This window comes from Pinus tabuliformis, chromosome 2_2 (assembly GCF_031772625.1).
Source record: "Pinus tabuliformis cultivar Carrire ecotype Pingquan chromosome 2_2, CPIR1, whole genome shotgun sequence".
Lineage (NCBI taxonomy): Eukaryota > Viridiplantae > Streptophyta > Pinopsida > Pinales > Pinaceae > Pinus > Pinus tabuliformis.
This window is the reverse complement of record NC_142300.1, coordinates 130,515,715-130,533,150: the sequence shown is the minus strand read 5'-3', so window position 1 is coordinate 130,533,150 and position 17,436 is coordinate 130,515,715. Positions and strand designations below refer to the sequence as shown.

At 38.1% G+C, this 17,436-nt stretch overlaps 1 protein-coding gene across 3 annotated transcripts in view; it reads left to right on the top strand.

Annotated features, from left to right (window-relative positions):
• LOC149191661 (2-Cys peroxiredoxin BAS1, chloroplastic-like) overlaps positions 1-10,299 on the top strand; it is a 253,444-nt gene extending 243,145 nt beyond the window's left edge. For all 3 annotated transcript variants that reach the window (XM_089404387.1, XM_089404386.1, XM_089404388.1), the window contains 2 exons: positions 9,606-9,719; positions 9,835-10,299. In XM_089404387.1, the coding sequence (XP_089260513.1) occupies positions 9,606-9,719; positions 9,835-9,951 (231 nt within the window). In that variant the 3' untranslated portion in view covers positions 9,952-10,299. The remainder of the gene's footprint in view (positions 1-9,605; positions 9,720-9,834) is intronic.
• Positions 10,300-17,436: the final 7,137 nt, after the last annotated feature.

The window sequence follows — 17,436 nt, the reverse complement described above, 5'->3', positions numbered from 1 at the left end:
TTCCCAGGGAGTTCCCGATGCGTCTGAAGATGTCTTCAGACCAGAACTGCATGGGAAGACCAGGCAATCTAACCCAGAGAGGGCTGGCCCCTAACTGTTCTCTCTCCGGATCAAAAAGTGGAGTCCATCGCCGAAGGAGGACCGGAGCTTGTTCAATGTGCCATACCGCTGATACCACCCAGTTGGTGTGCTTTGCCCTAGCAAATCTGAGCGCAAACCAACCTTTCACAAAGGTCTGAACCACCGGGAGTTCGGCAAGGTGGTTTCTCCATACCTTTGAGACCCACTGCTTTAGCTTGTACGCGTTGTAGTGGCGACCCCGAATTCTTCCAACAAGCACCCTCTCTGCAGTTTCCATGGCCTCGCTCCACTGGAAGTCCTCTCCCAGCCTTAAGAAGACCTCCAAGTTTTTGGGTCTAAGGATCCTTTGCTTCTTTGAGTTGCGAGGGCCTTCTTCAGGGGAGGGGTTCAGAGGGGGATCATGGGTAGGGTTAAACTTAGGAGCCGGGTTACCCACGGGAGGGATAGAGGGGAAAGCCGCGGAAATGGGGGGGACCTTGGTGAAATTGCTGGAAGGGGGAAGCGCTGAAGCCAGAGCGGATGGTCTAGAGGTGGGGACGACGGGGTTGCCGGAGGGTTCAGAGGGCATACGAGAACTCACTAAGGAGGGGAGGTCTTCTGCGGACAAGCCCAGGCTCGAATCGAGAGATTGATCCATAAAATTGAGGGTGGAGGGTGACAAGGTTTGGCCGGTGACATCGGGGATGGAAGGAGTGACCTCGGAGAGCGTCGTTATCGAGCACAAGGGCCCTGAGATCGAGGGAAGCGGCTACTGTGTCGGTGAATTCATCGCCAAAGTGATAGCTGTTGGCCGAAAAAACCTTCAGAGAGGACCAAATGGAGGTGCCCTCTAGTGGGTCTTCGGAGTAGTCAACAAGGTCTTCCATAACCGACACTATAAAACCGCGCCAGTTGCCTTCAGAAACCCTAGGTTGAGATGCTGTAGAAACCGGGAGGGAGATTAGGGTAATCCTGTAACAGCAAAAAAAGTAAATACCTAGGACATAGATGGGCCTAGAGCAATACGGGCCGACGTACGGGGGACCAGGGGTGCTGCAGTAGGGTGACGCTGCCTCAGGGAAGGTGCATGCTTTGAGAAAACCGGCAAAACCTTAGCCCCATCTCCTTCGTTGCTTTGGAGAGCTCCTCATCGTTGCCAAGCCATGTGTTTTATATTATAAGTGAAAATATTGTTTTTTCTTGTCATAGATGATATTTATATTAAGAATTGAATGAATTACCCATCCAAATCTCTTGGTAAAAGTGGGAAAATTTAATTGGACGATTCATCAAAATAGAGAGGAAAACATTATCAAAAAGAATTTTCACCCATGTCCGCATATGTGTTGAAGTTGATTTCAATAAAGGATTGCCAGATAAAATAGAGCTCAAGCGGATGGGGAACATGTGTTCTCTACTCTTGTACTATGAAAATACAACGCTTTCATGTAGGAATTTCCAATAGGCTATTCACCTTCAGAATGTCTGTTCCTTTCCAAAAGTGGCTGCCTCCTCTCAGACGTCTAAGAACTCTAGCCGCGGTTGGAGGGATCCTAAGGAAGAAAAAGGGTCCAAAGATTTTGCTAGTGAGAAGAGGGGCAATCCACAACAACCAAAGGCATTACAGGAAAGTCAAATTCCCCAACTTCTATAGGAACCCTAAGGGCTCTGTCTCATTACTCAACAGGAAGATCCATCCGAGTAATGAGCAAGAATGGACTTTAGGCATAATTGTCGTTGCATCAAGTGGACATAAAAGAAACCATGTTTTTTTTCTTTTTGACAGTGACAAGGAGATGGCAACTAGGTTTGATTCCATGGCTTTGGATTTATATCACAGAGATAAGGCCACAGATTCACCTGATAATACAACAGGCTGGATTGATGTCCGTAGAAGAAAAGGGAAAAAAGAGGAACCTGGGACATGTTTGGAGAGCTAAGCCAAAGAATGCAGGCTCTATGATTAGGTATTCAAGGATTTTTCTGGACAATAAATGATGTTCCTTATTCTAGGCTGATGTGAGCACTCCGCTCTAGGGTATCTTAGGGTATTGGGTTTTTTAATAGGGTTTCTATGGGGATTCCTGGGGAATGATTTGATATCTTGGGTGTGTGGTAAAGAAATGAACCCCAAGAATATTGGTATGAAAAACCCTGTAATTGTGTTTTATTGAAGGAATATAATTGCTATAATTTACAAAAGAAGAAAAGAAAAAAATGAATGAATTACACATCTGTAATTGAACTTTTTTACTTGTAATTACTTATTTTCTTTAGGCATTGAAATATTTTACTATGGCCAATATGTACATATAACTTTCACTATATATACATATATCATGTTACTCCATAGCCCAAGGTGACTGTTACTGATTCATGTAACAAACTTTGACCACTTGGACACTGTCAATCATGGTGTGTGCACACATACATGCAGAGAGTGCCACTGCCGAGACAGACATGAAATGTTTAACTACAAACAAGCATGCGTTCACATGTTTGGCGGTTGACACCAGCGGCGCGAGGAAGGCCTTGGTTTGATGCCATTGGAGGGCAGTGGAGGCACTGTTTATACATGCGTTTGGAGGCACTGTTTATCGAGTCACAACGTCGCACTTTCAAGCGCTCTAGGTTTCCAAAGCTTCGGGCATCTCTAACACTCTAGAATGCAATCTTGCGACCAGTCGCAAATACGGTGAAGAGAGATAACTATCCATAAAGGAAATCCATGGTGGAGGTCTTTGCAAGGTGAATTGCATTGTATTGGTCTGATATATTCTCGCCCCATCCGTCCAGTACTACCACCGCTACTAGCTTACCTTTCGGGAGCTTAGGGTGGTCGACCAATTTCCATGTTGTTATGCCACTTTTCATATCGATACCAGCAACTTCAAAAACACTACGAAAGTTCTTGGTTGAATGCAAATGAGCAGATGAAATGAAGTGAAAATGGTCGTGGGCGATAAATCAAGGTGGTTCCGACAGTCCGGTTTAATCTAGAGGCTTCTCGAGGGCTCGAATCGCTGCGTTTATCAACTTTATGAAAAGGATATTGACTAGACATTCAACCGCAAGCAGCAAGCGCTTTGGAGTCTCTAACAACCCACTTCAACCATTGCGGAGGGCATATATTAGAGGCATCCATCCATCGACCGAGCTCAACTCCAAGGCATTATCAAGCCGCCTCATCATCAATCGATCAAGAACGCGGTTTGAGCAGTGTGGTTAGCAGTGAGAGTAGCAAGCAGTGCAAAAGCAGGGATCTTTTATGCAATAGAAGCATTGAGCCAACAAATGCATTCAAACATGATAAAGTAACAAGAAATTTTAGAGCAGGTGGAGGCAAATGATTTAGGACAAGTGAAAATTGCCTCATCCGCCAAAGCTGGGAAGTGGGTTTGGGTCAATGCCAAACAATATCGGGGCATTTTAAAATGAAGAGTAGCCTGTCTAAAATGGGAGGAAACAGGGAAGAAATGGTCTAAAAAGAAAAGTACTCGAGCCCTTCGCAAAAAGCACCCAAACAAGTCTCCTCTACTAGCACGTGGTAACAAGAAGACTAGAGGAAAAGGCACTGATGATTCTACCTTATATAGTCCCATATCCACACCGCTCACTTGGTCATCCGATCTTTATGTGAAAGAATTGTTAAATGCAAAACAAAGGTTGGAGGCCTTAGAAGCTAAAGGGCAAGAAATAGATCATAAAATTCATATAACAACAGTTGAGAGCAAGGAATTAGTAGAAAGCAATAGAGTTTTAAAAGAACAAGTGGCATTGCTACAGGAAGCTCTCCTGATAGGGAAGACAAAATGGCAACGCATGAAGGTGGAGGTGCAAAACATAAGGAAATCTGTAGTGGAAAGTATAGAGGTGGTGAATGTGAGACCATCCCGAGAAAGAGAGAATGATTGCCCAAATAAACAACCATGAAGAGAACCCAAGAGAAGAAATGAAAGGAGATTCCACCAAAGTTTCCAAAACTTGGGCTCAAGTTATTATCAATTCTGCTAATAAGGAGAAACAAATATTAAGGTTGACGATATGCAAGATAGTGAAGGCAAGGAAATACAAAATAGGGCAACAAACATAATTATTAAAGGGGTGAAAGAATATGGGAAAAATGAAAGTACTCTTGACCTTGCAAGGGACTTCTTGAAAGACAGGTTGCTATGGCAAGGACAAATATGCCAAGCATGGAGGGTGGGTAAGCTTAACGAGGAGAGAGCCAGGCCCATAAAAGTCATTATGCCTAGCTTGGATGATAAATACACCATTCTAAGTAAGAAACATATCTTGAGGGGTTCTCGTTTTTTCCTAGAAGAAGATTTAACTCTAAAGCAACAGGAGGAAAGAAGGGAGGAAATTTTAAAGGTTAGGGCAGCAAGAGATGAAGGCAAGAGAGCATGGATTTATAAAGGCAAAGCTGTGATAGCGCGATTTGGACCTCCTTCCAAAACAGAGCAGCAAGATGGTAATAAAGAAGAGGCAACAAACTCTTCAACAGGAAATCAAAAAGCAAGGTCAGTATGGGAAAGCAGGGACAAAGACTCAAATGTGAGTCTTGCATGTCAAAATAAATAGCAATCAAGTCATACCTAGGTTTCCTTAAGATTAGTCTATTGGAACTACAAAGGTTACCCATGGAGACGAGGGCCTGGGTTAGGGCCTATTGCGAAGATAGAGACATAATTTGCGTCATAGAAACACAGGAGCATGAAGGGTGCAAAACACCTCTTTTTGCAGGATATTGGAAGATGGCAGTGTGGAACAAGGCAACAAGGAATCGAAAAGGGCATGGGGGTATCATGGTTTTAGTAAGGGAGAAAGATGGTCGTCTCATTTAGGTAGAAAAAGAAGACTGAAATAAGCAATTCATTTGGTTTAAAATAGCAAAAAATGGAAACAACATCAGAATTGTAGCATGCTATTTTGCACCACAGGTTTCAAAAATCTACAAAGGTAGAGGGCTTGATCACAAAGATCCATTTGTAGCCTTAAAAACAGATATTGCAACATATTCGCAGCTAGGTGGAGTCCTTATAGTGGGTGATTTCAATGCTAGGATTGCAAGTGAGCAAGCTAGCATTCTTTGTTGTAAAGATGATTGTGACCCTATTTGGCTTACAGAAGAAAGTAATCATCAGTGGGAAAGAATTTCAGAGGACAAGGGCTGCAATCTCTTTGGTGAATAATTGCTTACTCTATGTGGGGTCTTTGAGTTAGTCATTTGTAATGGCTTGACTAGATGGGCAAACTCTGGTAATTTCACTTGCAGTACTTACAATGGATTAAGTGTGGTAGATTATGTAATTTGATCGCATGGTTTGTGTGAGAAAATGGAAGAAATTTTAATTGGAGATCAATTGTGGGACTTGAAATCAGATCACAAGCTAATTTATCTATGTTTCTCTTGGATTGGAAAGAAACAGTTAGGGCCAAAAATTCAGCATGTCCAACAAAACCTCCCATAGGGCAGAATTCTTTTGACCCCAGAAAATTGTAATACCTTCAAAATGACACTAGAGAGGCTCTTCGGGAAGGAAAAAATTACAATTCATAGCGCTCATAGTCATGAATTAACACATTTAATTCAATGTGCACTTGCAAATTGCAAAAGAGCAAAAATTAAGAAGTCTGAAACAAATTGCTTTATGGTCAATGCTTGGTTTGACGAGGAATACAAAAAGTCAAGGGGAATGTGGAAAGATTCAAACAAGGATAACAGAAAGCTCAAAGCTTACAAGCAATTATTTAGCAAGAAAAAGGTCAATTTCATGGCTTTAAGGAGGGAAGAACTAATATTCCTTGGGAAAAATAATCCCAAATTATTTTGGAAGGAACTCCAACCGAAAAAGATGCAAATTGGAAATAATATTACAGCTTTTAAATGGTTTGAATATGCAAGACAACTCTATGAGCAGGTTCCCAAGATTGATCCTCCTCCCTTGGTCGACACTAATACTGAACTCTTCACGGTACAAGAGATAGAGATGGATATCAAGAAGTTGGGTGTTGGAAAAGCAAAAGACTTAACTGAACTCCAAGCAGAATATCTAAAGTGGGGCTCAAAAATTCTTGCATCTCACATTACAAAAATCTTCAACAACATCATACAATAAGGGCTTCCCACAGATTGGACAACTAGTCTAGCAATACCTCTTTCCAAGAGCGGTGACGTCAATAATCCCTCCAATTATAGGACCATCATGATAAACCCTTTGTTTGCAAAGCTATTTGGAAGCATGCTAGAAAACAAAATTAGCAAGTGGGCAGAAGAAAGAGATAAGTGTGCTAAAGGGCAAGCAGGTTTTAGACCTAAACATTCCACAATTGATCATTGTATAACTTTAAGGCACATCATCGAAAAAATGTGGGAGAAAAAGGAATAAGTCTTCTTTTGCTTTGTTGATTTCAGAAAAGCGTTTGACTCAGTTCCTAGGGATAAGCTTTGGTACATAATGGAGGAACTTGGGGTTCCTAAACATTTGAGAGCAGTTGTGCATAGGCTGTATGAAGAAGTGAGAGTCAAAATTAAAACTTCAACACGCATTTCTGAAAGTTTTACTAGCGATATCGGGGTCAAGCAAGGTTGCTCACTGTCTCCTACCCTTTTTGGTTTATATATCGACAAGCTTGAGGAGTGGTTAAATTCACAAGGGGGTGATGGTATCTATTTGGGAAAGTTTGTTATAAGGCTTCTTTTGTATGCAGATGACCTTATTCTTATTGCTAAATCGGCTCTTGGTTTGCAAGAGCACTTACTATCCCTTGAGCATTTTTGTACAACTGTGGGGATGCAAGTTAATATCAACAAAATGAAAGTAGTGGTCTTCTCTAAGAAAAGAAAACATAACCAGCATAAGTTTTACTTTGAAGGCAACATTCTGGAAGAAGTTGCGGACTACAAATACCTCGGAATTGACTTCAACAAAAATCTAAGCTGGAATGGTTGTAGAAAGAAAAGAACTTTGGGGGGTTGGAAAGCATATTATGCTTTTCAAAATAGGTGTAGAAAGGCAGAGTTATGGGACTGGAACGCCACTCAAACTCTTTTTGGGCTTCTAGTGATTCCGGTAATTCTATATGGTTGTGAACTATGGGCCAACAGTACATCCGACATGCAGTGGAGACAAATTGAGAAAATTCATTTAAGGCACAGTCGGTATCTTGCTAAGTGAAACAGGTACATTGAAGCAATTGCTATGGTTTGGGAGCACTAGTGTATTCTTCTTTTTGGGCTTCTAGTGATTCCGGTAATTCTATATGGTTGTGAACTATGGGCCAACATTACATCCGACATGCAGTGGAGACAAATTGAGAAAATTCAGAAGCGTTTGATTACAAACAAATTTAAGATTAAAAGCACAGTCTCTTATGGTATCTTGCTAAGTGAAACAGGTACCGCTCCTATTGAAGCAATTGCTATGGTGTGAGTCATAAGGTATTTAAAAAAAATTGAGCAAATGGAACAGGGTAGATGGCCTAAGGTTCTCTTTAGTGATAGATTGTGCTAGAGCAAAAAAACTTGGATGCAACAAAATAACAAATGGTTTAGTAAATGGGGTATTTTCCTGAACGTGTGTCCCATAAATGACAAAGACATAAAAGATTTTGTTATGGAAAAGTTCCACAAGCATATTTGGGACAAGGAGCTAGGAAGAAAGAAAAATTACTATATTGAAGTGTTTAATCCCGCTCATAATCATCAACCAAAGACATACATAGAGGCCAATATCTCTTGGAGAGCCAAAATTCTTATTGCTCAGTGAAGGACTAATTCTCATCAACTACATTGTGAAATTGGGTGCTGGAAGAGGCCAAAGGAAGTGTGGGAGGAAAGAGTATGCATTTTTTGTTCTTCCGGAAAAGTGGAAACGGAAAAACATTTCATTTTAGAAGGTGAAGCTTTTAAAGACAACATGGAAAGTTATGCAGATATGCTGGCAGCCAGCTCTTGGGATAATCTATTTAGCGAGAGGTTTGTCGAGACGCTGGGAGCATTTATTTTGAAGCTTCACAAAAAAATGGCCGAATATATCACGCAGATGAAGAAGCAAGCTGTCCCATAGGCTATCTTTAGCCTCGTGGACATTAAAAATAATTTCTTTCTTTCTTTCTATATATGAATTGATATTGAAACATATTAGGTTCATATGGAATATTCAAACAAAAGTATAAACATTTTTTAAAAGTATATATATATATATATATATATACACTTTTGATTACTTCATCTCTTTACAAAGTGGATATAAATTATGTTACTTAATATACACATCAAAATATTTTATTTGTCTTTAAGAGAAATATTTTTTTGCATTTTCACACTGGGTAGTAATATCAACAACTAATAAAGCGAGTATAGTGGAAGTGAGATTATTGATTTCTTTTAATAGGGTTGGAAAACTTATTATAATTCAGTTGTAAAATCAGTAGTGAGGACAGCCATCTCTAGTTGCTATCCACGAATGCAGGCCGACTCATCACCATTATTGATGTTTTATAGTGCTTTTAATTAAATCTAATTCATTTCTATAATTTTATTGTAACCGGCATTGTTTTTGAAATTTTATAAAGGACTTACATTACCCCATTACCCCTCATAGTAGACTATAGAATGTGTGGCTTGACGCAATAAATTTTTGTTTTGTCATCTATATTCTGGATTCCTCGTTGTTTGGATAGCTCTTTTTTTGTTTTAATTAATTTCCATAGTTATATATATATATATATATATATATATGAACTATTGTTTAGCATGTGTGTTTTAATGTGGTTTTTGAAATTTTTGTTTTGACAAACAAAACGAGTTGTTTTTAGTGTGATTTTTTCCGCTAGGTTTTTTCTAGTCTAATTTGTCTAAAATCTGGCAGGAATTTATTGAAATCACAATCTTGATAGGTAACCCCTGCACAATTGAAGTGCCCTAGAGATTTTTGAGGGCGCTGAATCCATATATATAGTCAAAAAGCCAATTTAAATAACACAAATCAAGATTTCACCTCAAATTTTTACGCTAGATTCCATCACCTGAAAGTCCAAAAAGTCGCACTAAAGACCACTCCCAAACAAAATCATTACTGGGTCAGGTGGCTGGACAATATATTCCTTTAAATTGCAAAGCATTGGCTAGAAGATATATTCCTCTAAAAGGACCAAGTTGCAAAGCATTTTTATGACGGATTTTGAAACATGAAAATAGAGGAATAAGTAACAATTTTGAATTGAAAAGAAAGATAATGTAACATCACAAAGCTTTTCATATAAAATAACTCCAGGCATGCATTCATACTATCATTCGTTTCTATCTAGAATATGGAATTTTTATTTTGATTTTTCTGTAAGTAGGAATGCCATCACAAACATTGTTACTGGAGACTTGTAGACTATTAATCTAGCACTGAACCGGTTGTCTAGTATGTTTTTCAGGGTTGTATTTTTTTGTTTTCAATTGTCTCAAATGTTCAAGGGTTTAAATTTAAATAGCAGTTTTGTTTTGGTAATTTTGCTGCTAATGTTTGGCATTCTATTTGTGTTAATAGGGAATAGCATTACGCGGACTCTTTATTATTGACAAGGAGGGTGTGATTCAACACTCCACAATCAACAATCTAGCCATTGGTCGTAGTGTGGATGAAACGTTGCGTACATTACAAGTATGCTTAAATCTAACTTTGAATTACCACATGCTATTGTGAATAAAATGGAATTTGATGATCTCTTTCGGTTTGAGTTTAGCGCTATAGTATTGATTCTCTTTTTCTCTGTTAGGCTCTTCAATATGTTCAGGATAACCCCGATGAAGTTTGCCCAGCTGGGTGGAAGCCAGGAGACAAATCAATGAAGCCAGATCCCAAATTGAGTAAAGAATACTTTGAAGCTATCTGAAAATCAGGATGAAAATTAAATATAGCGTTGGTCCATAACGCTGCATTGTGGTCCAAGTCAAGGTTTACTCGGGATATCAAAGAATAAGGCATTCAATTTTGATTATTTTCTTGATATGTAGTTATTTTGATGTCGCCTACATTGAAGGCATGACTGCGAAGATCAACGTTTTTCAGTACGTGTTTAAGAAATCCTTTCCTATTTTTGTATCCAGCTCATATGATTCAACAATTGCTTGGAATCTTTCCGTTCCAAGTGTTTGATTCCTATAGCGTGTAAAGATGTATGGTAGAAGATTCAAGAATAAGGGCAGCGGCGGTCTTATAATAATATATTTAATTTTTATCATGTGCAAATTTCCATTCTGATACGAATTTGTTTAGGTTGCATTCATTCATCATTGTTCAATGAAAAAAATAGCCTCATAATGCATTCGGGATGCTTAAATCTTGAGAATTAAATTAATACTGGTGGCTGAAACTTCATATTATTTAAGAGGTGAAAGAAACCGTTGGATTGTTTTGAGAAATTTAGAAACTGTATTATTCATGCTAAGTAAGTTGCATGTCTCCGTGGGACGAGCGTTATTGGTAAGAACTTACAACCGAATACCACTTAGTTTAAAGAAACTAAAACGGAGCCTTAATATTGACACTAATGGGGCTGACAATACTAAAACCCGAATACCACCGAGTTTAAACTTTAAAGACACCAAAACAGAGCCTTAATATTACACTGGCAAATCATTTTACTCGTAGGCAGTTTTGAGTCAGTGATTTGCAATTGGTCAATCGTTCCATTCTACATCCAGGGTTTTGCTGCTAACAGATTGGTTACTAAACCTGGAGAACGATATTCAGTGGATAATGGAGGAACTGCGAGGCTCACTATTGCGCTGGTGTTGGTAGTGGCTTGTACACCAATATAAGCTTGCCTATATTTTCAGCAGTATTTCTATGATGAATGTAAACTGCGGAATAATTCAGCCTTAGTGTTACTAGCAAATTTTCTTCTCCATTTAGGTTGGTGCATTGCAACCTCGGGGATGTTCCTATCCTAGCAAATGTGGTGTTTACCTATAAATCTTATATAACATGCGAAAAAACATCAAATTAATGGCTGTTTGACCAGCAAGTTAGTGACCAAAAAAGTTTATACTTAGCATTTTAATTAGTAGAATGATCTTTAGTAATTACCTTTTTATATGAATCTTATATAACATGCGAAAAACATCAAATTAATGGCTGTTTGACCAGCAAGTTAGTGGCCAAAAAAGTTTATACTTAGCATTTTAATTAGTAGAATGATCTTTAGTAATTACCTTTTTATATGAATCTTATATGACATGCGAAAAACATCAAATTAATGGCTGTTTGACCAGCAAGTTAGTGGCCAAAAAAGTTTATACTTAGCATTTTAATTAGTAGAATGATCTTTAGTAATTACCTTTTTATATGGAAAATAAAACACTCAGCTTTTTTAAATGGTAGATTTTACCCCCAAAAAAAATAGCTTAAAAACTTCCACCAAATTATACAAAATACCATTGAAACATCGAACAAACTTGGATAGATAGCATAAACCATAACCAAGTTTTATTCTACAAGGCCAAAATCTGGTTGCACCAAGATGACTTTTATAGAATTGATGACAATGATACTAAACACAACAAAGTAGAAGATAGAAGAGAAGAAAAATAATATGGAGAGACGAGAGTAATGTTGTTGCTTGCTAATAACAATTTTGATTTGAGACCTTGGCATCCCTATGTATTTATAATCCCTTCCTTTTTTCTTTTTCTCTAATTAGTATAAGAGACGAGAGTAATGTTGTTGCTTGCTCATAACAATTTTGATTTGAGAACTTGGCATCCCCATGTATTTATAAAATCCCTTCCGTTTTTCATTTTCTCTAATTCGTATAAGAAGACTGGGAGGTCGAATTCTCCAAAAATGGCCATCAATGCAGACTTGAAAAAATAATGTAGAGTGAACTCATATTCTAATGCATTAGGCTGGAGGAAAATATTGAGTGAAGTGGCACACTTTTGAGTTTAACTGATATTTCTGATTTGTCACAAAATAAAAATATCGTTGAGCATAATTTAGCCAATTCTACTGGGTAAAGATGATCTTGGAGTATTTTGAGTAAATTCCATCTGTGATAAAATTATCTTTGGGTAAATTTTGCATTTCGAATTTGGGATAAAAATAATTTTTAATAATTTGAATTGGATAAAAAATACCATGGTATAAGAAAAGGAGTGAAAATAAGAGTGAAAATAGGAGTGAGACAGAGAATACTAACGGGCAATAGAAGAGAAAATAGGGTGCAAGAAAAATAATGTCATTATTGTCATGTCATGCTTCCAAAATAATTTACCCATGCACTTTGCAACACCATTGATCATTCATTTGTAAATCTTGCCATTTGTCCATTCCATAAATTGTCATATGTCACTTTTCTATAAATAGACATGCCAAAAATAGTAATCCCCTAAAAATAGGGAAAAAGTAGAAATCTTTTCCATATATAATATGCATTCAAATAGTCACTCAGAAATAGGAAATTGTTTTCATGTCTACAATATTATACTTATTAGAAATTCATGGGAAATTCAAATATGCTATTAGCTTTGCCATGCAAATACTGATAAAATACCAACAAAATGACATCTCTGAAAAGTTGTTTGACAAATCCATCAAATGTCAAGCTGCAATATGAAAGAATCCATTTGTCTTTTTCTTGGTCCAATGACCATCCAAGGGAACAAAAGAATGTTCACAAATGCTCTTGATCAGATTTGCAGTTGCTTTCCCACTGGAAAATTTGACGATGTCCATTCGCTGCTTTGTTGATGTCCACTGGCTGATTTGTTGATGTTGTCGGAGAAACTTTTAGATTGACAACCAACTTCAATTCCATTATCATTTCCCCCCTTTGTTAGTTGAAAGGAGAGAATCATCTACATTTGATTTTTGAACTCGCCCATTTAAGGTGTAAGAGAGTTTCTCTTTTTAATTCTTGAGGAAACTTTATCTGTCTTAAGTAGATTGTAGAACATGTGCACTTTCTTTATTTCTAGATTCCATTTCCAAGGGTTTATCCAGCCATAATTAACTGCCACTTGAGTCTGCATTCGACATTTCTCTGATAGATGATTTGTTTTCCCACGATGAAGACAAGGATAGAGGTCAAAAACATTTATTTTCCATTTGACCATTTCTCTTACAATGGTTACACTTAATATGATTCTGGGTATTTTCTATAAAACTTGCATTGACAAACTGAACTGGTTTTGAGAAATCTGAAATATAAAAAGTGTTTTCTTTGTTGTATCCCAAGCCATGTCGATCTTTGTTGAAAGAAATTTCTTCCCAAGCTCTGATCACCTTCTTGGAAAGAACATTTTGTTGTTGTTTTTCACACCTGTTGTTGTTGCTGTTAGTCATTAAGTCATTTGTATCACACTGAGGATCAATCGTTATTAACAATTCATCTGTATCACATGCTGCATCAAAATTTTCAACTAGATCTTCAATACTATTAGTTGCATCATTTAGTAGTACAATTTGCTAAATGAGATCATCAGTGCCACAACTTTCATCAACTTGGTGGATTAGATCATTTGTGTCACAATTTTTATCAACATGTTGAATGAGGTCATATGTTTCAGAAATTGCATTTGTTGTTTGGATGAGATTTTTTGTGTCACACACTGCATCTATCTTTTCTATACATAGTGCATCAAGTAGATCTTGTTTTTCACTTAATTCAATATGGAGTGCATTAATGAGTTGTTCTTTCATATCTAGCTCAGTTTGAATTTTTTTGTTCTTTCTAATGTGTTGGCCATATGATTGATTAAGTTTTGATTTTGCATTAACTTTTACTCAAGCACTTCAATTGTGTTTTGTAATTCATGATTGCACTCTTGCAATCCTTTGATTTGTAGCTCTGCACTTTTAAGACGGTTTCCTCCTTTACTCATTTTGGTTTTTAACACACTCGCTTGTACATGCTCGCTTGCTTTCACGTTCGCTTGATTTTTGCATCAATAGGATGAGAGTGTCAAATACCACTGGAAATGCACCGAAGAGATTGTTTACAATGATTTAATGACTTACTTGAAAAATGACAATGGTTGACTCACTTGACTTAATTGACCCCTATCAATTTTGAGTTAATGATTCAAGGTTTGGGTCGGCTTCAACCGAGAATGTACCCGATACAACTCAAATTAACTTACAAAAATGATGGGTTACACTTAAATTCAATTTCAATTTCTGCTACATCAGCCCTCACTTTGACTTTTGGAATTCTACCCCAATTTAACTTTTGAAATTCAACTCCAATTTAAACTTTTGACTCATCTCATACTTTTACCATGATTTTATTTGAGAATAACTTTTGAAATTCAACTCCAACTTAAACTTTTGACTCATCTCATACTTCTAGACTGATTTTATTTGTAAACAAATTGTATATGGCAAGCGGAAAATAGTTCATGTCTTCAAATGCACATGGATTTCAACGTTGCTTCAAGTGACTCAATCTTCCATAATTGATTTGCTATAACAGATGTTGCCATGCACATACACTACCATTTGATGCAGAGGAGACCTCTGGAAAATTCATCCGGAATCGAAATTTGTAACAGAAATTGGAATTCTGAAAAGTCCCTGTTAGAGTGCGCAATTTTCCACCTGCAATGTGCGCTTTCTCCTTTCGAGCGCTTTAACATACTCAACACTCTCGTCTTCTAAAAATCGGAGAACATATTCTGCGTTGATCGAGCTTTCATTTATTTCGTCACGTTTTCCGAACTTCGAAAGTCCTGTTTGGGGCAAAGAATGAACGACCAGTGAACCGAGTTCGCATCGCCCCTAGCAAACTTGATTTTATAGCTGCAACGACGTTGTTGGGGATCGGCGCGTTCTTCGTCACAAGATTGCTGCTACGGCAACGCTGGCAAAATACCCAAGCTAACAAGATGTTTAAAGGTACTGACATTATCTTCTCCATGCCATTATTGGACGGTTGAGTTCATGTCCTGCAATTTTCTAAATGACGTGATCATACACAGAAGACATTCTGCATCATGCTTGTTCTTCATAAAAGGACAACTCTCGACATTGAATTTATTATATGTTCAATGCAATAATGAGACTAGCTTCACAGATCTAGTAGCATTAAATGACTAGATCTATCGAATAGTAGGCACTTGAGTGACAGGCACAACAATTGAAGCAACATTATTTGCCAGCACATATGTTCGCATCCTCTTCTTTCGAAAAACCCTGGCAGATTCGGGCACTACAACAGTCTACTCAACAGGTAATCAACCAAGTCTTTGGAAAAGATCGTCCAGTTGTTCAAGGATTGTGGCACCCACCACCCAAAAACCCTTTTGACCTGTTAGCAGATGAGAATATTTTGGAGGGAATCGTGGATGAATACTCAGGAAACCTCAATTCTGGAAATTGCTTTTGCAACTTATCGGTCCCTTTCCGAAAGACATTGGGAATGAGGATTGCTTCTGTTGATTTGCTCCAGAGATGTTTTTGCCTCCTGCAGTGCATACAACAGATTTTTACACCCAACCTTTTCCTAGGGAACTATTCTTCGTTTCAAAAATCACCGTGCTGTGTAGAATGGCTTACAACTGTGTGAGGAACTTGTTGCTATAGGTACCTAGATAATTACAACCCGATTACTAGTACTACAATTTTCGCTATCACCAATCCCACCACTATGCACTGGAATCACAATGCACTTCAAGAAGCAAGAAGGCAATCTAGTTATCCCCTTAGCAGTCAGTCAATCTAGGCTTACCATAGCTGGTTGCCCCTCTTCCAGCAGGTTAAGATGGCCTCTCGACAAATTTTGGTATACCCCTCCTAGTTTGCTAAATAAAACCATTTTTTCAACCAAGATTGAAGATGAATGATAATTTGCAGAAATTAAATTCCACAATTAAGACATAATGTGGGAAGATTGAGAGCAAACAAACCAACAGATTTTTAGATGAGGAATACACCATGTACCTCCAGTAACGTGAGATTTTTTCATCAAGTAGCGATTCAAGGCAAACGGTCGACTCATCCAAGTCAGCCATTCCATCAAGATTGAAGGTGAATGATAATTTACAGAGATTCCAACAAGCAAGAAAACAAACAGACGATTTTTCTTAGATGAGGCATACACTATATACCTCTAGCAACATGAGATTTTTCCATTAGATACCAAGGAGCAACGATATTCTTCGTGCCCATTGTACTCCTTGAAAAGATAAAACTCAACCACGATCTTTACCCTTTCACAAAAAGCTTTGATTGGGAATTCAACTTCAAAATCACATTTTTGTCTCAGAACTGTAACTCTGTACGCATGAACGCTGGCACATAGATCGCCACATAGATCGTTGCTCTCCAACGATGGCAGATCACGCACAGGCTTCATTGTATATGATATTGCATTCTTTCATGGTAATGGGGTAATCCACGCACGTCACACTCATCATCAAAAGGATCTCCACACAATTCCAGGCATAAGCTTACAACTCAAGTGCCTCTGAATGGATCTCCATTGTTGCGTTTACACAAATCACCAACGATCTCGACTTCAATTGCTAAACTCCTCACGAGCTAGAGAATTGCTACCCGCAGTGTTTTCTTCAGAATTCAGATCAGGCTCCTCATTACCATGCTGATGACCTTGGTCTTCTCAACACCATGACTCTGCAAACCTTTTCCTTAGATATCGATTTACCATCATTTGATTTGTAGAGGATAAATTTGATGTTGTAAAGAGGATAAATTTGATGTTGTAACAACTTATAGTGACGCTCATGGATACCTTCCTTTCAACACCGTAGTTGAGGCTTTGGGGCGGCTGCATTCTCAAGCGAAGGCGTTAATTAAAAAAACTTTGCAGCTCCAAGGGACCGCCAGAAATGGTGCTAAGGTTATGTATGATCCACATAAACCGCTGTTTTATGATTGTGGAAATGTCTCCCACTTAGAATAACACCTATGAGGAATCAGATTGTAAAGAGGTGTGCACCTAGTCTTCAATCAATATCCAATGTGAACAACATGCTTACCAAACCCACAAATCTCCTTATGCAATCAAATCTCATCCCATTTTTTTCCAATTATAAATCTCATCCCATTTTTTTCCAATTAAAACAGAATGATTATTATGATATGGGGTTTAGAGGTGAGTTTCGCTGGGTGAAACCCACAAGATGAGGGTTCAAATCCCGTTGAGTATGTATTTGACCTGTTGTATCTTGGCCAGAAGAGTAGGCGACCCCATAGAGGACGTCTCGGCTCTTGTTGAGGCATAAGTTTCCTGCTATTGTGCGGCTTGCAGGTTGTTGCACGTAGCCTAGGTTTATAGTGGCAGTGAGTTAGATTTGATCCTAGATCTGTTCAAGATAACTCTCACTAGTTACCGATTATCCTAGATTCAAAAAAAAAA